The following is an 18,488-nucleotide window of genomic DNA, read 5'->3' as shown; positions in this document are numbered from 1 at the left end:
TACAATTGTGGTTGAGGTTTTGTGCATTTTTCTGTGAATGCATTCTGTTTTGTGTAGATGCACTTTTGTGTTTGAATCCTTGTACTACCTTAACCTTCTTGCCAATCATGTGCTTATTTCTCAGGCAACTTGTTTAAGGTCAGGTTATTCAATACATCACGTATAAGTGTGTGGTTGAGGTTTTGTGCGTGTAAATGTTGTTTATGAATGCATTCTGGTAGTGTAGATGCACTTTTATGTTTGAATCCTTGTACCATCTTAACCTTCTTGAATGCTTCCCAATTGCCATCTCCTTCGTAACTTCTTCATCTGGCATGTGACTATGGATGGTAAACTGCCTTCAGCTAGCAATCGAAGCAGTATCTATATATTACCTAGATAATGATTTCATTTTCTGCATATGTGTGTTTTTTGACAATGATACTTTGGTAATCTATAACTAACTTTCTAGTGCCATGAGGTCAAACATCAATTCGTGTGCCTCATGCCGCCAGAAGCGTGGTTGTGTTTATTTCTGTGAACCTCAATCCGCAGTTTGTTTCATGGGTGGTGGTTATTCTCCTTTCTTATGCAGGTTCAAGTTGCTTTGTCGAGATCCAGGGATCTAAGAGAGCACCAGCAGTCGAGTTAACAGTTTTGGACAAAATTTATTAGATTGTATTCGTTGACCATTTTCTCTGTTTCGTTGGATAGACGGACGCATGGGTCTTCTTTCTTTTCTTTTTTTGTTTTGAGGGAACTTTCTGCAATTTTTGCTGCTGAACCAAAAATAATGCTAAATGTTGAGATCTTCTGAATTCTAATTTCCCTGCCAATTGAAATGCAATAATTATCTGTTTTGGTCTCCTAGATTCTGCGTGCTTTCTTTTGTGCGAAAAGCTTGAAGTTATTCTATTGCTTCTTAGAAGGGGAAAGTAACTATATGTGCTACCTCCAGAAAAATCGGCTTGATATTCATGCATCACAACTGCTGGTTTCTTACTTTCCTGGTCCTCTCGTGCCTTATTAATTTCCTGATGTGATTGCATTCCTTGTGGTGTTTGACGTGGAAATTGTTGGAACTTGGTTAGGAGGTTTTTGCAAGTTGGATTCTGGGATTATGGGTAGGTTTTGAATGAATATTCACAGACTGCACCAAACCTCTGATTCCAGGTAGGTGTGTATTGAAGACTTCTCCAACATTTTCTTCCTCATCCCCTTCTCCGTTGCAAGAGCTGCAGTGTGTGATTTGCCTGGGTTCCTGCAAGTTCCTACTTCCCCGTCTCCTTTTCTTCCTGCAAGTCCTTCTGATTGCACTGATCAATGAAAGAAGTTGGTGGAATGTAAACTTAAGTGAAACCATCCTCGCACCTTAATACACCTAATTAATTATCTGTACTACCCAATAGTTAAGAGCAATTAGTCGTCATGCACTGTTAACATCAGTATCTTGTGGCTAGTTGTTAGGAGGGTGTAGAATTCCTTTCTAGCACCAATATTTTGATGGTTGGTTCTCATGATCTATCTGATCTTCTTAAGCATATGACAATTTGCTGTCAGTGACTAATATTTTTCTTGTTTTTAGGGAACCTATCCAAATGATTGGAGCATATTACGAAGAAAACATGTGCAAATAGAGGTTGCTTTTGTAGCACTCAGATTAAGACTAACCACTTTTTACGGTCATTTGTTGCGGCACTAATGCCCAGCAAATGGAAGATTCAGCCAGGCGTCGCTCGTTATCATGCTCTATTGAAGTTAAAAAAAAAAAAAGAAGAACAGATGTTCACTTGAGAGCTTCAGAAGCCCGCTTTTTTATTATATGATGCTTCGAGGACTTGCATGGTAAATTTAATTGAGTTGAATTTTGGGGTTGAAATTGTTTTGCCGAATGACACAGCGTTGGCAGGCGCTGCACGTCTAGATTATGATTCAATCTTCTTCCAAGTGAATTTGGAAACTCTTTTACGAAGACGAGCTGTTGTTGTATCCTTACCCTCACGCTGAAAGCGAGTTCGTTCATGCAAGTTATCATGATTCACGCAGAAAAAAAAGTGCCACATTTTATTATAGATACTGTCGTCTGGAACAGGATGCGCATGAAGCCTTAAATTCACTTATCATTTTACTCTCCCTTTTCGTTTTTTCCTTTAATGACATGGAATGCCTCTGTTTTATGTTTTTATATCTTTTTTGAAAATAATATACAAGTTCTTAAAAAAAAAATTACAGATAATAAATAAAAGACTCAGATATGGCTAATAAGCATATCTTAGTCTTCTTCATTTTTCTTCTTTGGTTTTTAAAGAGTTTGTTAGCAAAATGGCACATAGATTCCAGCTACAGCTCCATTTGAACAGGAACTTAGATGACTTGGTTCCCACAATTTATAGTTCCGGGTCCTTGGATGACTTGGTTCCTCTTATGCTCAAAAGGATCTGTGCAGAAACTAGCTCAAATGTAAGCATATGTTCTGACTTCATGCGTCCAACAGAGTGGTTGTTGTAAACCTAATAGGCACCAGGATCCCAAAACCATCATCCATAGCTCGATATGAGAATTGTAAATTGATTTTATTCAAACTTTTAACAGCACTGCATCTTTATGTCAAGAAAGGCCATTATTACAACAGGAGACCAAGTGAACAAGGGATTTGTTCTATAAACAAAACTCAGAGAAAGCTTTTCGGTCCTTTCAAAGGCCTACCTCCCTATGGAGGAGGGGTGCATGGCTGGTAATTACTAACTCTTAACCTATTTTCTAGTCGAATATCTGCATTTTGCTGGTGAAGTTTTGCAATCTCACCTTCCTCAGACTTCGCAAATCTTCCACGTACGCGGGGTTGGCTGTCTGCTAAAGCCTTCCTGCAGGCATACTGCAAAGTGCGCAACTTTTGTCATGGCAAGAGGCTTAGTGAACTTTTAAAAAAAAAGAAAAAAAAGAACAGACATTCACCGGAGAGCTTAGTGAAAATTAATACCTGTCATGATTAGATGAACTGGTGAGCTAAAAAGCAGAGAAATCCACTGAGAATGCAACCTTAAATATGTTAATTTGTATGTATAAAACCCACCTTTAATAGCAAATGCCATCTAATTGTACATGTTAAGACACCTCTGTTTCTCATATTTTGTTGAAAGTAGGTGGCTCAATTATATTCAAAAAACAGCTTCACCTCTATTGTTGATATTAACTTGGCAATATTGAGATGCTTTGCATACCAATGATGGTAGGTTTAATGATCCAATGCAATAGCAGGTCTTCTATGTTGTAGCTTGGCTTCAGAAGCCCGCTTTTTTATTATATGATGCAGATACACCAGGATGGCTTGCCACACTGCATGAGGTTATGAAGCTAACTTCTATGTACTCTTTCTTCAAAAAAAGTAGCACTCTTGATTCTCTTGTTAGAGAGAGAGAGAGAAAGAGTCAAGGGCATGAGAAAGGTGTTTATAGCATTGAAGGTAACGACTTCAATTTCCTTCTTTTAACTAAAAATTCAGAAAATCTATCAAGAAGAATGATATATATTTCAATATATATATATATATATATATATATATATATATATATATATATATATATATATATATATATATATATATATATATATATATATATATATATATAAACAAAAGAAGGGTTAAAGCTGTTCTAATGCCAAGATGTGAAACTAAGACATGGTTGACAATTGAAATTAAGTTGAATTTGATCTACACGACCGATATTTATCCTCTACATAGATTATTAAATCCATGCATATTAAGAGAATTTACATACTCATAGTTTGTAAACAATGAATAACTGGAGTCAGAGTTTGCTTAAAAATCTGATCAAATTTCCGAAAGAGAAGAGAAAAGAACAAAGAAAAGGTCATCTATGAAAGTGAAGGACATGTAAGTAGATGACTTTCACAGTCTCAACAAATCTGGAGGTTCAGTGTTCGTTGGAGTATTGCTCCAAAGAAGTGCTTTCTCATGATTCCACTCTTGGAGTTGACATTGTTGAATTCTTTTGTCATTCCAAGAGTATGTAATGCCAAAGACCATTATAAAAAGGATGAGGAGTTCACATAATAGAAACTTGTTGACATTCCCAACCTACTTGATCCCAACAATTGCTACAGAAAGGTTGGAAGGTATTTTGCAAGTCCAACTTCCCAAAAATTATCAATCCATTTCATCGTAGATGCTAATCTTCTCAAAGTTTTGCTCCTTATTTCTTCAAGTGTCTAGTTTATCCTTTCCTTCTTGCTGGCTCATCCTTCAGAAAGTGTTGGTCTTGCAATTTATCATACGTAGGTTTTAGATATTATCACAAGTACTCATATGAGTTTCCCTAGAAAGTGTGGGTGTAGCAATTTAAAAAGAAAATACAAAGCTCTCAAAAGTAGCTAGCAGTTATTCAGTTATTCTGAATATCATATGTCTAAGCTTTTCTTCTGTTTGTTAAGAAGTGAATGATTTATGAAATGTTTCTGCAACAGGTGAGCTGCTGCAAATACTAGTTGACGGCCACTATTGTATAATTGATGAGGAATTGCTTCTACAGCTACAAATAGCAACACGAGAGGGAGGGGAAGGGGGGGAGGAAGCGATAAGTAGTAATTACCTTGATCTTTTTGCCAAAATTTCTTTTGGTCCTCTTCTTCCTGTATCTTGAAAGCTTTTGGCTCCGTTCTTCAATCTTGTCCTCAATCTTGACATCAACATTGGTTGATGAGTGCTGAAGAAAAGAACGAACAATGTCCACGTTACCAAATATCGGTTTGCTACTTCCAAGAGTCTGCCAGAAATATTGAAAATCAATGACCTCCAACATCCTGTGGAAATTGCCAGAAACAACTGAACATCTCTTGGTATTTATATTTAATGTAAAACACGAATTACAGGTAGCTTTTAGCAGTCACATATTACACTGCAGTTCTGTTAGGTATCTTGAACTCGGCTCTTCAAATGATGATGTATATTAAGACCCAGATATAAGCCTTCTTTGGCCAATAATAAGGAAAAGAAGTGCTTGACAGGTTGCTTCTCATATGAAGAAGTTTGTTTATGGCAGAACACAGAACAAAGTTTCAACAAACTCCTACAAGTTTCCAGTTTTATCAACAGAAATTACAAATCGTTCTTAATAAAAAATTAGAATGAGTTGACTTCTGCAGAAATCACTGGAGACTGCTTGCAGCACTTCGATAGCTAAAACGCATCCTATCAGATCTCAGAAACCAAGACTCCGTTTCTTTCTTTTCCGCCTAGCTTGAAGGGAGACTGGAAATGCATACTTTACAAATATCTCAATGCAGGTGGCATCAGCGACAAAGATATCGATATTTATAAGGTAAATATGTCAATTGGCTGGATGGTGTCGAAACATAGTATTCATCAAAGCATTGACAACTCATGGGTGACTTGGAATTTGGCCCAACTCATCCAATAGTCAGTTCCTCGTAAAAAATTGATGGAGTTTCGCTTAGGCTGTTAGTCCTTACATTTTCTTCATAGAAGATATTCTGACAGTACTTGGACCAGTTCGTTTTCTAAATCATATATAACATGGATCCTACATAGGAATTAGAAGTTGATAAGGTAAAACTTCGGGCAGCAGGGTCCATTGTTCAAAAACTCTTAAACAGAAAAGCTTCTGATGTTCTAGAAGAATTTATCAGCCAGCATAGCAATGCCACAGTAGTTGGAACAATAAACTGAACAAAAAAGAAAACAGTTGGTATATAGAAAAGCAAGATTTGATTCATTCTAACCTGAATATCTCCTTCACTGTATGCTCTTCTTATTCCAAATGCAGCCCCAAGATTCATCCCTTCAAATTCAAAAAAGCTTGGTCTCATATTGCAACCATTTATGTAGTCTGCTGAGCTTAGACATCGAAAGCTATCCCTCTTCTGTACTGGCCCCTCCATGACTAACTTATTTTCTTCCTCTACACCTGGAACCGTCTCTGGTTGAAGTGCAGGAATCTTAACATCTGAAGCCTCAGGGGATGGTTCTATGATAGCAGACCTGGCTAGAAGGTCCTTTTTGCAGTCATAGAACACCTCACTCAGTAAACCCTCATTTTGAATTGATTCCATGTGTGTGACTTTAATTGCTTCTGGACTGATGAGATTTCCATTGCTAGATATCATGGACATGGCAGCTGTATCGGGATCCAACGCAAGTACTGGTTCCTCTAAGATGGGCTCTGGAGCTTTGAATAAATCTCCTTCTCCTCCAAGGTCATACTCGGATAGACAAGATATCTGCACCAGGTTGTCCTGTATAAGAAAGCCATCGATCTTAACTACTCAAGGAAATCATAAAATTGAGAAATTAGTAACATGGTAATTGCACCAAACCGAGCTTTTTAGCCCTATACATGTACTAGCATTTCTTATCCCACAATTTGGAGAACCAATGACTAAGATTTAGCTTATCTCGTCGTCTACGATGGGACAAAAGGATCAGAAACACAGATGACAGAAGGAAAACTTAATCGGTCTCTAGTTTGAATAGGTAAACATGGCATTTAAGGTTGCCATTTCTTGAAATTATTTTTGTGGCTTTTTAGTATTTATGTTAACTAAGCAACAGGCTCCAAAAGCTGAAAGCTATTAAAAAATTAGTCGACAATGTATATCTGACCTTAACCACCCCCTCGCCATTCTTGCGCAGCCTAAGCCATGCACATGGAAGAATTAAGTCATTCTTTCGAAGAAAAAAAGACCGAACATTACAACTAGGAACAAATAAATGGCTCAAGATAACAAATAAGTGAGTTAAATAAATAATTGACTTGGAGGGCATCTAAATAGATGATGACCTCTAGCAACCTGAGCTCTTATACCATATTAAGTAACCATTGGACCGCGTAGGTTAAGCTATTAGGGAATGGGTCAAAAATACATATCAGGCCTCAACGGTTTAACGACATCAGGCCTCAATTTGGATATCAACTATCAGAACCAATAAAATATGAGGAAAGTTTTAGCAATAAAGGCGGACGGAGAATATTTATGTATATGTATATGCACATGTACATACGAAAGCGATCGCTGAAATATAATGTACTGTGCCACATCATTCTGAAGAAAGACTGTAATTTGCATGTTGATACTGTTATCTATTTACTATAAACATTTGCAGCACATTACCAAATATTTATTAACCTTTCAGAGAACTGTAAATTCTTTCTACACTCTGGCCTAAAGAAAATTTCTCAGGCTGAGGCTTGCAAGATCATATGACAAACAGTGACAGATACTTGTTTCTGCAGGCCAAATTGCTAGAATTATATAACATAGAAGAGTCGATTACGAATATATTTATGCAAAGAGAATTTCATTTAGCATATTAAAGAACTGTGATTTCTGATAATAGAACATTGATGTCTTTTATACCATCTGTGATTACATGCATTAGTGCATATGATTTCTTTCATATTGCATAAATTTTATAACTTCATGGTCCTAAAATTCACGATTCTCCACCTTATTAGTTTTTCCCTCCTCGTTTTCTTCTCTATTTTAAAGCATTAAGGAATCGACAAAGTTTTGATATCTTAATAGTCGAGTAATACCAACTTCAATACATTGGTAGGCTGAACTGTCCTTGATTAGCTGATCAAAGCCAAAAATTATACAATTCGACATGCATGTCCTTTTTTTAAACAGTCTTGCAGTGATCATTTGTTTTCCCTAAATATTTCTTTGCTTCATGACCTTTTATATTCTTCAAGTCTACATAGATGGAATATAGGCCAACTCATCATGCTCTTGATATTTGTTCTCCCCAGTCCCCATTCATGTTGCAATCTTCTCATCTCTCTGGATCAAATTTTAAATCAGCTTCATTTAGAGGCATTCAAATCCCAATGAAAGTAGTCTTTAAAAGCTGACATAATCCAGCAAAACCAAAAAAAAAAAAAAAAAGTCAGCCGGCGTTCTACTATAAAAGAGAGAAGAGAGGAATGGAAAGTAGAGATAAATGATACCCAGTGGGGGGCAGCACTTGCGAAGAAGCTGGTGTGGAAGTCCTCCTCGTCCAGAAACGGGAGATGCTGGGTTGGCGCCACTTCTTGGCGATAGCCATTATTGAAAGGCAACAGCAGCCCTGCTCCCGCGTTCATCTCTCTCTTTCTCTGAGGCTTTCTCCAAGTACAAATTTTGAGAGAGCTCGGATAATGAAAGAAACTGAGGGGAAGCCCAACAGCTATAAATGCTTGTCCAAGGGGTGCTTCCAAGTCGTGCTTCGTGGAGCGGATATATCAGATGAGCCACCCGAGCACCGAACAGCCTGAGCTAGCGCATCAGCAGCGACTACGTGCCCCAATATGTAGGCCCCACCTGAGTTGTGGCCAATGTGATCCGAAATATTACCTATTCTGTACTCTATATGAATACCAAAAAAAAATATATTAGCTAAGCAGTAAGCATGTAGGGAGCACATGTGATCCTGAAATATTAGCAGGGTTCGACATGGGTGATGCATGCAGAAAGCATGGATTAAATAGTTACTAGGGTTCGACATGGGTGATGCATCATGCATGCAAATAGCATAGATTGTAATGTTTTCTTTTCTTTGCATCAGGTCAAAAAAATTTTGACTTTTCGAAAGATATACATTCAACTGGGGTGAAGTATACATGGTCATTAATAAAACTCTGTTTGCGTCTCGAAGTTTTGGTGAAGGTAATATGTAAAGCTAGGTCTCTTGCATGGACTTACAATTCGGAGTTTGGTGAAACATATTTGCTAACTATGATTGTATATATAGATATAGAGTATAAGAATGTATGCTCAATCTTTCTAAATTATACTGAAAATGAACTTTATTACACCATATAATAGGTGGCACTATGCACCTTTTATAAATTGACCCATATATTTGAATAAATTTTATTCCGACAGTACGAATGATATATGCTACAGTAGACTTTCGAGGTAATTAATAAATTATCTAATGACCAGTGCTTGCATTTATCTTATGCCGATGTAGAGGTGCGTTTGTAGATATGTGCATGATTGAAGGGTTTGACTAATATTCTTCAAATTTTGAGGTTAATGATATGAGGAAAAGTATTATGCATGCATGCATGCATGTATGTAATTAGATTTGGGATTTTACTTGCCGATGCTAGGATTTCGGCAGTTTAATTTTTAAACATAAATATAGCTGGAACACTAGACATATGAATGTATAAGGTTTTAAATATCTCACCTCATCTATAAAACGGAGAAACACATATGTGGTTCCTTTTGTATTTACTAGAATCCATCATGCATGCCAGCTCAGGATGATAAACTTCTGATAGAAAATACCTTAGAAACAAGCAAGGAGAGAGATGGAAGTGAGATTCAAGATGAAGCAAAATAAAATCGAGAAAATAGTTTATTCTCTGTTGCTACTAGAGATCGTTAGCATACATCTTTCCGTAAGTTATCATATACAATTCTCAAAGATGGCTTGACACGGACAAACTACCCATAACTTGTTTTTCATGAAAGAAGCAAATAAAAAGGAAAAAAAAAAAAAAAAAGGAGATGTCCCACGTAAAACAGAAGGTGCACGTAAACGTCAGGGGCGACGTAAGCTCGGCAGTCAACTTGAAACAAAGAAAGATCTGGGCTTTGATCATTTCGATCCCGAGTAGTCCGCCCTCCAATTAGTCCAAATGCTTCAGATTCCCTAACATTATAATGAGACAGCCTTTTCCTTCACAAGCTAGTGATGCTGCTACTCTATAGAATTCTGCATATGGATGTGACAATGCTCTAGATTTTTGGTTAATGTACACCTACCATGGTATCAGTGGGGGGGGGGGGGGGGGGGGGGGGGGGAGCATCAGCCGTGTATGCTAATTTTAATAAGATCCATTGTCGTCCACTCTTCGATTAGTAGAGTAGCCCCAGCAAATGCTCATCAAACATTAGGTCCGAACTAGGGGTCCCCTAGTTTTTATGCTATGGATGGGTGATCCGAACTGGATCCGAATTTTTTGAATTGGATCCGAATTATACATAGATCTGATCCAACCCGAATGACACATTAGGTCAAAAATTGTAGAGGAAGACCCGACTCGACCCGATCTTCAATTGGATTAGGTCTGGGTTCAAAATTAAAACCTGAATAAGAAACCGGGTTGAGTCGGGATCATTCATGACCCGACCCATTCTAACCCATTTGCACCTCTATTTGTGCTACGCGGCGCTCTTCTTTTGTTTATATTATTTTCTTGATGGGCTTAGTTTTGGCCCACTACCAAGCCGTGGGCCCCGTGCCCATTGTCCACTCTAGTCTCGAACCGTTCCCGTCGCTCGCGCTCGCAGGAGCGCCGATCTCAGCAATTCGCCACCGTCCAATTTTCCATCAGCTGCATTTCTCCGCTACAGGTGAGGTGGTCTCGAGTGCGACCTTCCTTTGATGATGGAACTCCAATTGCACGGAGATGAAAGCTTGGCCCAAGACCATCTTTTTGATCCGAAGGTACGCCGACGACAAAGCGCGGCGTAACATCGACATCTCTGTCCTTGATCTGGGGTCTAATCCGAGCTTGATAGATTCTATGAGCCGAATGGGACACTTGAACCAGGGGCATCAGGGTTCGATCAAGCTTAGCTTCATGGGCCCAGTGAATCCACGAGAACAATATATCTTGAATTATTATAAAATTCTTCAGTTATTCTATGTTTTGTCCTTTGGCTTAGCCCTGATGATTCTCCTTCTCCATTCATGAACTAAACGGGAAATATTTAATTGCTATAAATTTTTTACACATTTGTAGACTAATTATGTACGCTGCTTTATAGATTGTTATCATGAGCTTACATGAATTTTCTGTATTCTTTTAATTTCAAAATTTTATCTCTAGACAAATTGTTCACCAAGTGACCAATTTGTGACTGTTCTTTACCGCATATGCAAGCATCCGCATGTCTGACGGTGACTCAGGAGACCAGTCAGGCGCAGCAGAAATAAAGAAAGCTACGCTTATTTCATTTGTGGCCTTTCATTTAATTTGTTCTGGAAAAATAGGGTGATGCATAGGGAATTTCATGCCCATTAATCATAAGGCATTGGACAACCTCTATTAGAACCGAATGAAAATCCTCTAATGCGTGCAAAGACCGGAGAATGGAGAGAGGAAGTGTACCTTGCCTCCAATGAGCTCCTCCGGCCGGATCGACAACGAAACCCCGAGTATACCTCAATTGGAAGAGCTCCCAAGTTTGATGCCACAGGAGAAAGAGGAAGGTCCTTTTATAGATGAACATCGGCCTTAATATGGTAGAATTTGGTTCCTTTGGACTCCTTCAGGTGGAATCGGAGTGAGGAATCGAAATCGGAGAAGAGGAAGACTCCAATCTACCACATGTGCCGAGCACATGAAGTGGGCCAGCGATCGGCCCAGGCCCAATAAAATTTTGGGTCCTTACATAGGCAGTCGAGGAAATATTGCAAAATAAAAAACTCAACCCACACAATATTCTTAGAGGATTCTTGTTTTTTAGAATCTTGCATCGTGTCGCAGATGCGTGTCTCTACGCAAAACTTGTTCAGATGTCACGGTTCATCAATCTATCGGATCAATCATCATCATCATAGGTCATAGCCAAATTTTTATACGCAACTTACTTCGGGTATCCGTTCGCATACCCCAACCCAGTCTTCTTTTTATGAGCCGCCAGGGATGAAATGGTTAGAGCAGTGCTCTTTTCAGCAAGCGAAGGCATTTCCATATTCCTTCGCTTGTTGAAAAGAGCACTGCTTTAACCATTTCACCCCTGATGGCTCTATGTTGCAAGTTTTGCCTCCCAATTTAGCGAAGGCGAGGAAAAGGTAGTTCAGCCCAGAAGTTGCTTGTCTCTTGTTTATAAACAGAGGCGTTCTGGACTCCTGTGCCACCTGAAAAGCCTCCCACGATTTACCCTTGTGGACTAGAAATTAAATCCTACATGATGTGCACCATATGACCTTGCACGCCACCAATCACAACTGCTCATTCTTATGGTGGTGCACCGATATAAGTGTTTGATGAACAAAGCTCACAGAAACGAGCGGCTATAATTGGCAGCATGCCGAATAGGATATAACATCTCCTTGTGCATAGGAAAGATGAGAAAGTAAAATATAAATAACATGGTACACCAAGGTTTTTTATTTCTTTTTAATCTAATATCCCTTGCAAAAGAAGAGAGAATAGCTCGTGGTATCTTTGAAGTGGAAGTTATCAAAAACTGTACCAAGCTACCATGTGCTCAAGCTTCCCATTCCTGACATATGAATTCAATCACAATGTATCTCTTGCTGCAACATTATACAAACTTGTAAGATTGAAAACCTTGTTTAACATTCATATTCACTTTCACACAGTTACTCCAAGATCAAAAATCAAGCAACTAATTAGACATATACTAGGCCAGAAACACCCTTAGGAGGCTGTTCCCCCTTGAATCTTTTTCCAGTATTGATGTCATGCAACTGCTTGTGTAAATGCAGCCCAACATGAATCCTTCATGTCAAAAGGTAGACATAAATCTTCTTTAGCTCCTTAAACAGTATGTTGAGATAGCTAGAATCCAAGAGAATAGGATGCAGAGTTTACACAAAGAATTAGAACAGAACATGCCCAATTGGCAGCAATGATAGTTCAGCTTCAATCATTTTCTTGGCAGGAAAAGAAGGAACAGAGAAGGCCACCAATGTAGACAGCAAGATCCGGAAGCAGCTTCATAAAGATATGTGACAAAGCAATCTCATCAATAAGAACGCTAAGATCTGCAATAAAAGCTATCTTTTCACCTCTGTAACTACAAAACCATCAATTTATGTGCTTGCATTTAAAATGCTGGAGGAGCAACAGTTTTGTTGGACCATTTTGTCCACAACATGGTTTCGAGAACAGTAACTGCTATCAAGATGACAGAAAGATTGATTCCATAGCCCACCTTCCAGCTATTCCCAGCACCTCCAACTTGAATTCCAAAAGCAATGTTAATTGCTGCGAGAAAGAGAAGCAGCCTTCCGACCCAGTGGTGGTACCAATTCCAATACTTGCGGATTTTGGAGTCTTTATCAGGTCGCAGGAAAAATGCAATCACCTGCAAAATTTTGGTTGCGATGACAACCAAAAGAAAGTATGAGTCAAGTTAAAATAACAAATAAGTCATTTTTTCCAACATCAAGTACTCAATGTGATAAACTTCAGTTTCTTTCGGTAGCCAATAATAAAAGAGAATGTAAGATATAACATAAAGTGCAGTCAATTCAATGAACTTGCTCACATTGGGCATATAATAAGAAAACAGGTGTACTTTGATAAACACATGCTGATAAAATATGATGCATGAGGAGTAAAAACATATCATGAAATGCCACATTCTAAAATAAAATGCTGGCCCCTTAAAGTTATAGCCCTGCCAACACAGTCGAATTGTGAAAACTGATGAGGTCCTCATGTAATATGCAGCCGCCTCCCAGCCGCTCTCGCCAATTCTGCCACTTTGAGCATGGGAGATGGAAGGGAATTGTGCTCATACATTTCTTTTTTTCATAACAACCGTGTCTGCGGATGAGGAAAGAGAAAGCCAGTGCAGTGATAATCGGACCCACACAAACCAGATGTACATCACAAAAGTCCACATGCTGTTCAGGCAAATCATAGTTTTGTGCTAAAGCAGCCAGATGGGCAGTAAGTTGAAATATCCGCTTTCACTCTTCTTTTTTCGTAGCTTCCAGGTGAGATACATATTTCTTCCTTGCCACTCCGGCATAGAAGGTATTTGTACTATCTACAGCCATCCAACATAGATGATGTTGATGAAGCATTACTATTGTCAACATTCATATGTTGTACCAAGAATGTTTCCTTAAATTCTTAGAGAAATAGTTGAAGGTGGCCATGATACAATAAGTAACACCACCAAAATTCAATTCTTAGCTAGAAATTAACATGAAAATGCTTGATATTCCTTCCAGAAATAGCTATTTTTGTGCGAAATTTTCAGGAATACAAATAATGGAACTAATAGGTCTGATTCATAGACCTCTCAATTTAAAAGTTCATACAGGTAACGAGAACATGCAAAAATTTTCTACTATCACAAATCTAAAAGTGGCCCAGTAATCTCTATATATAAAGTTTGCTAAAATATTTGGAATTTTTGAATTTTAGTAATATCAGATCACTGACCTGAAGAATACCTAGAACGAGGATAAAAATGCCAAGGCCCCTATGTGCTTTGACATCTGCATGCACTCTATTATAAAGCGAAATTCCAGCCACGACACCAGCAAGCCCGACAATAAATCCTGCAAACTGAATGATTACATGAAAGTAATACCAAAGTGGGTCCCATTGCCTGCAATATCTTGCAATAATGGCACCTATGGGTAGCAGAACACCCCAGCCAAATATGGCTAATGCTCCATGATTCCTTTTCAGCTGGTATGGATAGGTAGAAGTAGCTGAAGTGCCTACAGGAAAAGACTTAATGTTGGTTACAGATTTTAAGAGTCCAGTAACCCCTTTTTCTGCTATCAAGAAAGCATCAACCACCAACATAAGTTAATTATAGAAAAATGCCTGAAATCAGGAAGAAATATATGGTAATTCATAATGTCACAACTGTTCTTAACTAAAAAAATTTCAGGACGGACGCTAAGACTTAAAAGAACAAGTATGTAAGAAGGGAGACATTGAGAAGGAAGACCACTTCAGTGAATCCATTTGGAAGAATCTGCAGGACATGAGAAGTACGGGCTTCCCCAGTATCTAGCCTTAATAGTGCAGCTTTAAATGGGAAACACGCCTCTTATGTTGGTAAATTGTTTGAGATAACAAAAGAGAAATGATGTGCCTGGGAAACCACTGCTTGCATTTCAGCCATCTAAGGAACTGAATCAGGGAGATGGGAATATTATTGTAATAAAGGGTGACGGAAGATAGACTGAAGGGGGACATACCTGCTGAAAAATCAAAAGAAACTGATGTCTTATCATCATGTTCTGTAAGATGGTAATTGTTTGGCGTTTCAGATGAAAAAGCAAATAAAAGTGTCTGCTGAGTAACTGGTGCTGAAAATTTCAGTTGAAATGCTAAGTAGATATTGACCCCATAGAGAACAACTGCAGGTGCAACATCAGTAGTTAGCAACTGTCCCTCATTCACTATGACTTCTGAACTAGTCTGGCCACGCAAATAGTATTGCTTGATATGTGCTTTGCCTCCTTTACCGATAAAACCCACCATTGCACTTGAGCCAACCATCATTCCATCAATTGAAAATCCAATCCCAACCCACCCAGAAGTATATGCAGCAGAGAGCACAATGCTCGAAACATTTTCTTGGTTCTGGGAGTACTGCAAAAGGTAACATCACAATGTCACAAGAAAGGTATTTTGATATAAATTATAAAAAGAATAGATTCCTAAAGGAACATTTATGTTGCGACGAATACTTAAAATAGTTGCCTTAACCATAACATTTGAAGCCTGTGTAAACTATTTAGTATCATTAGTGCAAAAATCTGCACAATAGAGAAGATACGGACATTTGGAAAAGCAGCAGCAGTTTATCTAAGCCAACTGTATGCTTATGTGTAGCAATGGAGAGTAAATCTTGCCACTCAGTTTTTCATGAAAGAGACTTTCACCATGCATGCTCCACTAAAAGAAGCTGTTTTATTAGTAAACATATTATTTTTGTTCTGGATTGATGAGCTAAGAGTGACATTTATATTTACAATATTTTTTCTAAAATTTCTCCTCTGCGGTAGAAACTACTCATTCAATCATGACTGCCAATTTATTCTCTAATCTTCTCTTTTTTTTCTTATTGAGGTTGTTAATATTTTCGGATTATTTGTTCATTGTGTTCGGTTTGTCCAAATCCTCCTCATGCTCTGACATCTCTGTTAATTTCCCTCCCAGATATCTCCTGTGGAGGAACTGGTTCAAAAATAAGACAAGGGGTTCTCTCTCTTTCTTTTCTTTTTTTTTTTCTGTGAAACTTCAAAAAGTTGCTTAGCATGGAACTGGTATGGAAGCCGATCCAGGTAGGGAGTTACATGGGGAAATGAACCGCAAGAAGATTTGAAGTAACAAACACTTAGGAAGTTAAATAACACTATTTAGTGTTCAAATAGATGACGTCATTTGGTAGTAATATCTGAAAAATACTCATGACATGGATTCCAAATATAATTCAAACAAACAGGCCTGATTTCACCAAACCATTAGAGAAGTAATTCAGTGATCTGGAAGTGATAGCATGGAAGGTAGCATGACTGAGATTTCAAAGTTGTTCTGGCATATCCTCCACAAGATGGGAAAATTAAATTTCCACAGAGGCCTTTTGTGTTCCAAATCACACATATAGAACTTCAGCCATGAAGAGTCAGGTAGCCCTATTATGTCACCTCTAGACATGGTAAGTTCTCCATATTGGAATTGCCTCCGCTAGTGGAGGTGATGGTGGAAATTTGAAATATTGCACTAAGGGATCGCAAAGATCCTTTCATCTATTGAAATAGGAACAGGTGAATGATATGTGGATGCATGACATATAACCAAGTGGCATTTAGTTATTAGCAACAAAATTATCAAGGAAATTCCTTTTCCTTCGACAAAGAACTGGAAAAAACCTTGTTCTTCCAGTAGCATGTAGCTCGACATTTATCCTTAATTCATCCACCCCATGTCAGGTCATCGAATTCGGCAACATTGATCATGACTAATGCGTTAACCTACGTGCTTTGGGCCAGCAAATAACCCCTTGCAACATCTCTCTTTTCTTAGTGAATGATAACAAAATCACCGTCCTTATCAAAGCCAAAGATACTAATAAACCATATTTCTTCCCCAAAAAATGCTAGCACCAAGAATCTTCCAGTTATAAAAACTAATTAGGTTGAAGTAGGCTAAATAATTCATGAGATTTCCGGTGTCAAAAAATCGTGCCAAATCTAACTTCTAAACTGCCATTAGTCATTAAAGAACGACCACGAGAAATCAAACATAACTGGAAATAACAGACAGAAATAAATGGATCGGTGAAAAAGGAGAAGAAAAATTGAGGGGAGGACGGAATGATGATATACCCTGAGGATGAAACTATTCCAAATGGGCTTGCAGTTGAGACCGGAAGAATTGAAAGGAGCGGGGAGGAAGGTGCTGAGATCCGAGCCGCAGCTGTCCACCTGAGAATGAACGGCCGTGATCGCCGCCCCCAATGCGAGGATCAGGGCGAGAAAAGCACGCGACATTGGCCGTCAAATGCAGGAAGGGGTCCGAGAGTAGGAGAGAGAGAGAGAGAGAGAGATTTCCAGTATCTGAGTGAGAGAAAGGGGATGGGAGTCTGAGGCGGCGGTGGGTGAGGGAAGAGTAGAAGAACAAAAGAGCTGGTCCCCACGGTGGTGGCCAGAGGAGGAGGGGATGGAGAGGTTGGGAGGTCGGCGTCGCTTCCATCCGAAGCTTGGAGGGAGGGACGGGGACGGGGACGGGATGGATCGGACGGTGGCTAATGATGTTGTCCAGAGGCGGTTGGTAGTGGTGGCCATCATCAAGTCATCGTCGCCCCTCCCGCCTCCCCCTCCCGGCTTTGTTGGCGTTGGATGAAAACAAGTTGGGCGGTATTTCGCTTTATATGAACAAATATATGATTGCTTGTCCCACTTTTATTTTTTTCCTTTTTTTTATATGTGAAAATATATGATAACCTGTATGGATATAACTCCCTCTTGTCAAAATATTTTTTTTTAAAAAAAAATAGTTCCAGCAGTCAATTATCCAAATATGATTTTTTTTTCTATAAATCAGAAATATAGTTGGTCATATACAAATAATTAGCCAAATAATGATCAATCTTATTTTTGGCTATGTTCGTAAGCTAATTAATTTTTGTTTGGTTGCATGCGAGTTCTACTAAAATAAATATAGGATTCAGAAAATTTATTTTTTAAGTTTTATGGCTCGTCAATTTTAACAATACAAATCTTATGAAAAATAACTGAAAACTATTTTGCAGTAGAAATCATTTATTTTAAATTTTTGTTCATCACATTTTAAAGGTCAACCATGTTAATTTGTCATAGTAGAAGGTATACAAGTCAAAAGGTTTGATAATTTAGGTCGCTTAAAGAGATAACTGCTGCCATGAATATAATCTAGAAAACATAATGACTACGTCGAAATTATATAACCTTGTAAATCAAAGTTAGACTTCAAGTTATGATATGTCGTATCGTTTTGTATCGAACGGTATCGAATGTACCGTACCATACCGGTTCGATACTGGTACTGGTATGGATGGCACACCGATCTTCGGTATGCCAGAAAAATTCTATACCGTACCGTATCAATACTATATCAGTGTGACATAAGTACGAAGTTCGGTACCGGTACGGCAAATCTTGCCTTAAGCCTTTATGCTTTCAATTAATTAAGGTTAGTTGTTATGTCAACAAAGTGACTACTGAGAGCAAAACATCAACTTCTTTGAAAATCTATAGTAGT

At 38.4% G+C, this 18,488-nt stretch overlaps 3 protein-coding genes across 18 annotated transcripts in view; 1 reads left to right on the top strand and 2 right to left on the bottom strand.

Moving 5' to 3' along the window:
• The window catches only part of LOC103702521 (protein TSS), a 36,461-nt gene extending 35,616 nt beyond the window's left edge, over positions 1–845 (top strand). For all 16 annotated transcript variants that reach the window (XM_039129059.1, XM_039129060.1, XM_039129058.1 and 13 more), the window contains one exon: positions 575–845. The gene's annotated coding sequence lies outside the window, so the exon portion shown is untranslated. The remainder of the gene's footprint in view (positions 1–574) is intronic.
• Positions 721–8,102, bottom strand: LOC103702588. Its single transcript, XM_039129596.1, has 4 exons — positions 7,985–8,102; positions 5,740–6,278; positions 4,590–4,763; positions 721–2,854 (listed from the first exon to the last, which is right to left on the bottom strand). Exons 1-4 carry the CDS (start codon positions 8,100–8,102, stop codon positions 2,690–2,692), a joined length of 996 nt encoding a protein of 331 aa, XP_038985524.1. The 3' UTR covers positions 721–2,689.
• Positions 8,103–12,211: 4,109 nt separating this feature from the next.
• Positions 12,212–17,573, bottom strand: LOC103702520 (cytochrome b561 and DOMON domain-containing protein At3g61750). The gene is made up of 4 exons (XM_008784986.3): positions 17,075–17,573; positions 14,939–15,335; positions 14,166–14,449; positions 12,212–13,074 (listed from the first exon to the last, which is right to left on the bottom strand). Exons 1-4 carry the CDS (start codon positions 17,237–17,239, stop codon positions 12,814–12,816), a joined length of 1,107 nt encoding a protein of 368 aa, XP_008783208.1. The 5' UTR covers positions 17,240–17,573; the 3' UTR covers positions 12,212–12,813.
• Between the last annotated feature and the right edge of the window lie 915 nt (positions 17,574–18,488).

Source organism: Phoenix dactylifera, chromosome 8 (genome assembly GCF_009389715.1).
Source record: "Phoenix dactylifera cultivar Barhee BC4 chromosome 8, palm_55x_up_171113_PBpolish2nd_filt_p, whole genome shotgun sequence".
In the NCBI taxonomy this organism is placed as follows: domain Eukaryota; kingdom Viridiplantae; phylum Streptophyta; class Magnoliopsida; order Arecales; family Arecaceae; genus Phoenix; species Phoenix dactylifera.
This window is presented reverse-complemented; position numbering and strand designations above follow the sequence as displayed.

Bases quoted from the DNA above. Each gene is read 5' to 3' on its own strand.
- LOC103702588 (XM_039129596.1), bottom strand. From the start codon at position 8,102: ATGAACGCGGGAGCAGGGCTGCTGTTGCCTTTCAATAATGGCTATCGC. The intron at 6,279-7,984 runs GTGCTGCCCCCC...TTCCTTGAGTAG, and splicing joins CCACACCAGCTTCTTCGCAA to TTAAGATCGATGGCTTTCTT. The intron at 4,764-5,739 runs GTTAGAATGAAT...TATTTCTGGCAG, and splicing joins ACAGTGAAGGAGATATTCAG to ACTCTTGGAAGTAGCAAACC.
- LOC103702520 (XM_008784986.3), bottom strand. From the start codon at position 17,239: ATGTCGCGTGCTTTTCTCGCCCTGATCCTCGCATTGGGGGCGGCGATC. The intron at 14,450-14,938 runs GTATGTCCCCCT...CTTTTCCTGTAG, and splicing joins TTCTTTTGATTTTTCAGCAG to GCACTTCAGCTACTTCTACC. The intron at 13,075-14,165 runs GTCAGTGATCTG...AAAATTTTGCAG, and splicing joins TCGTTCTAGGTATTCTTCAG to GTGATTGCATTTTTCCTGCG.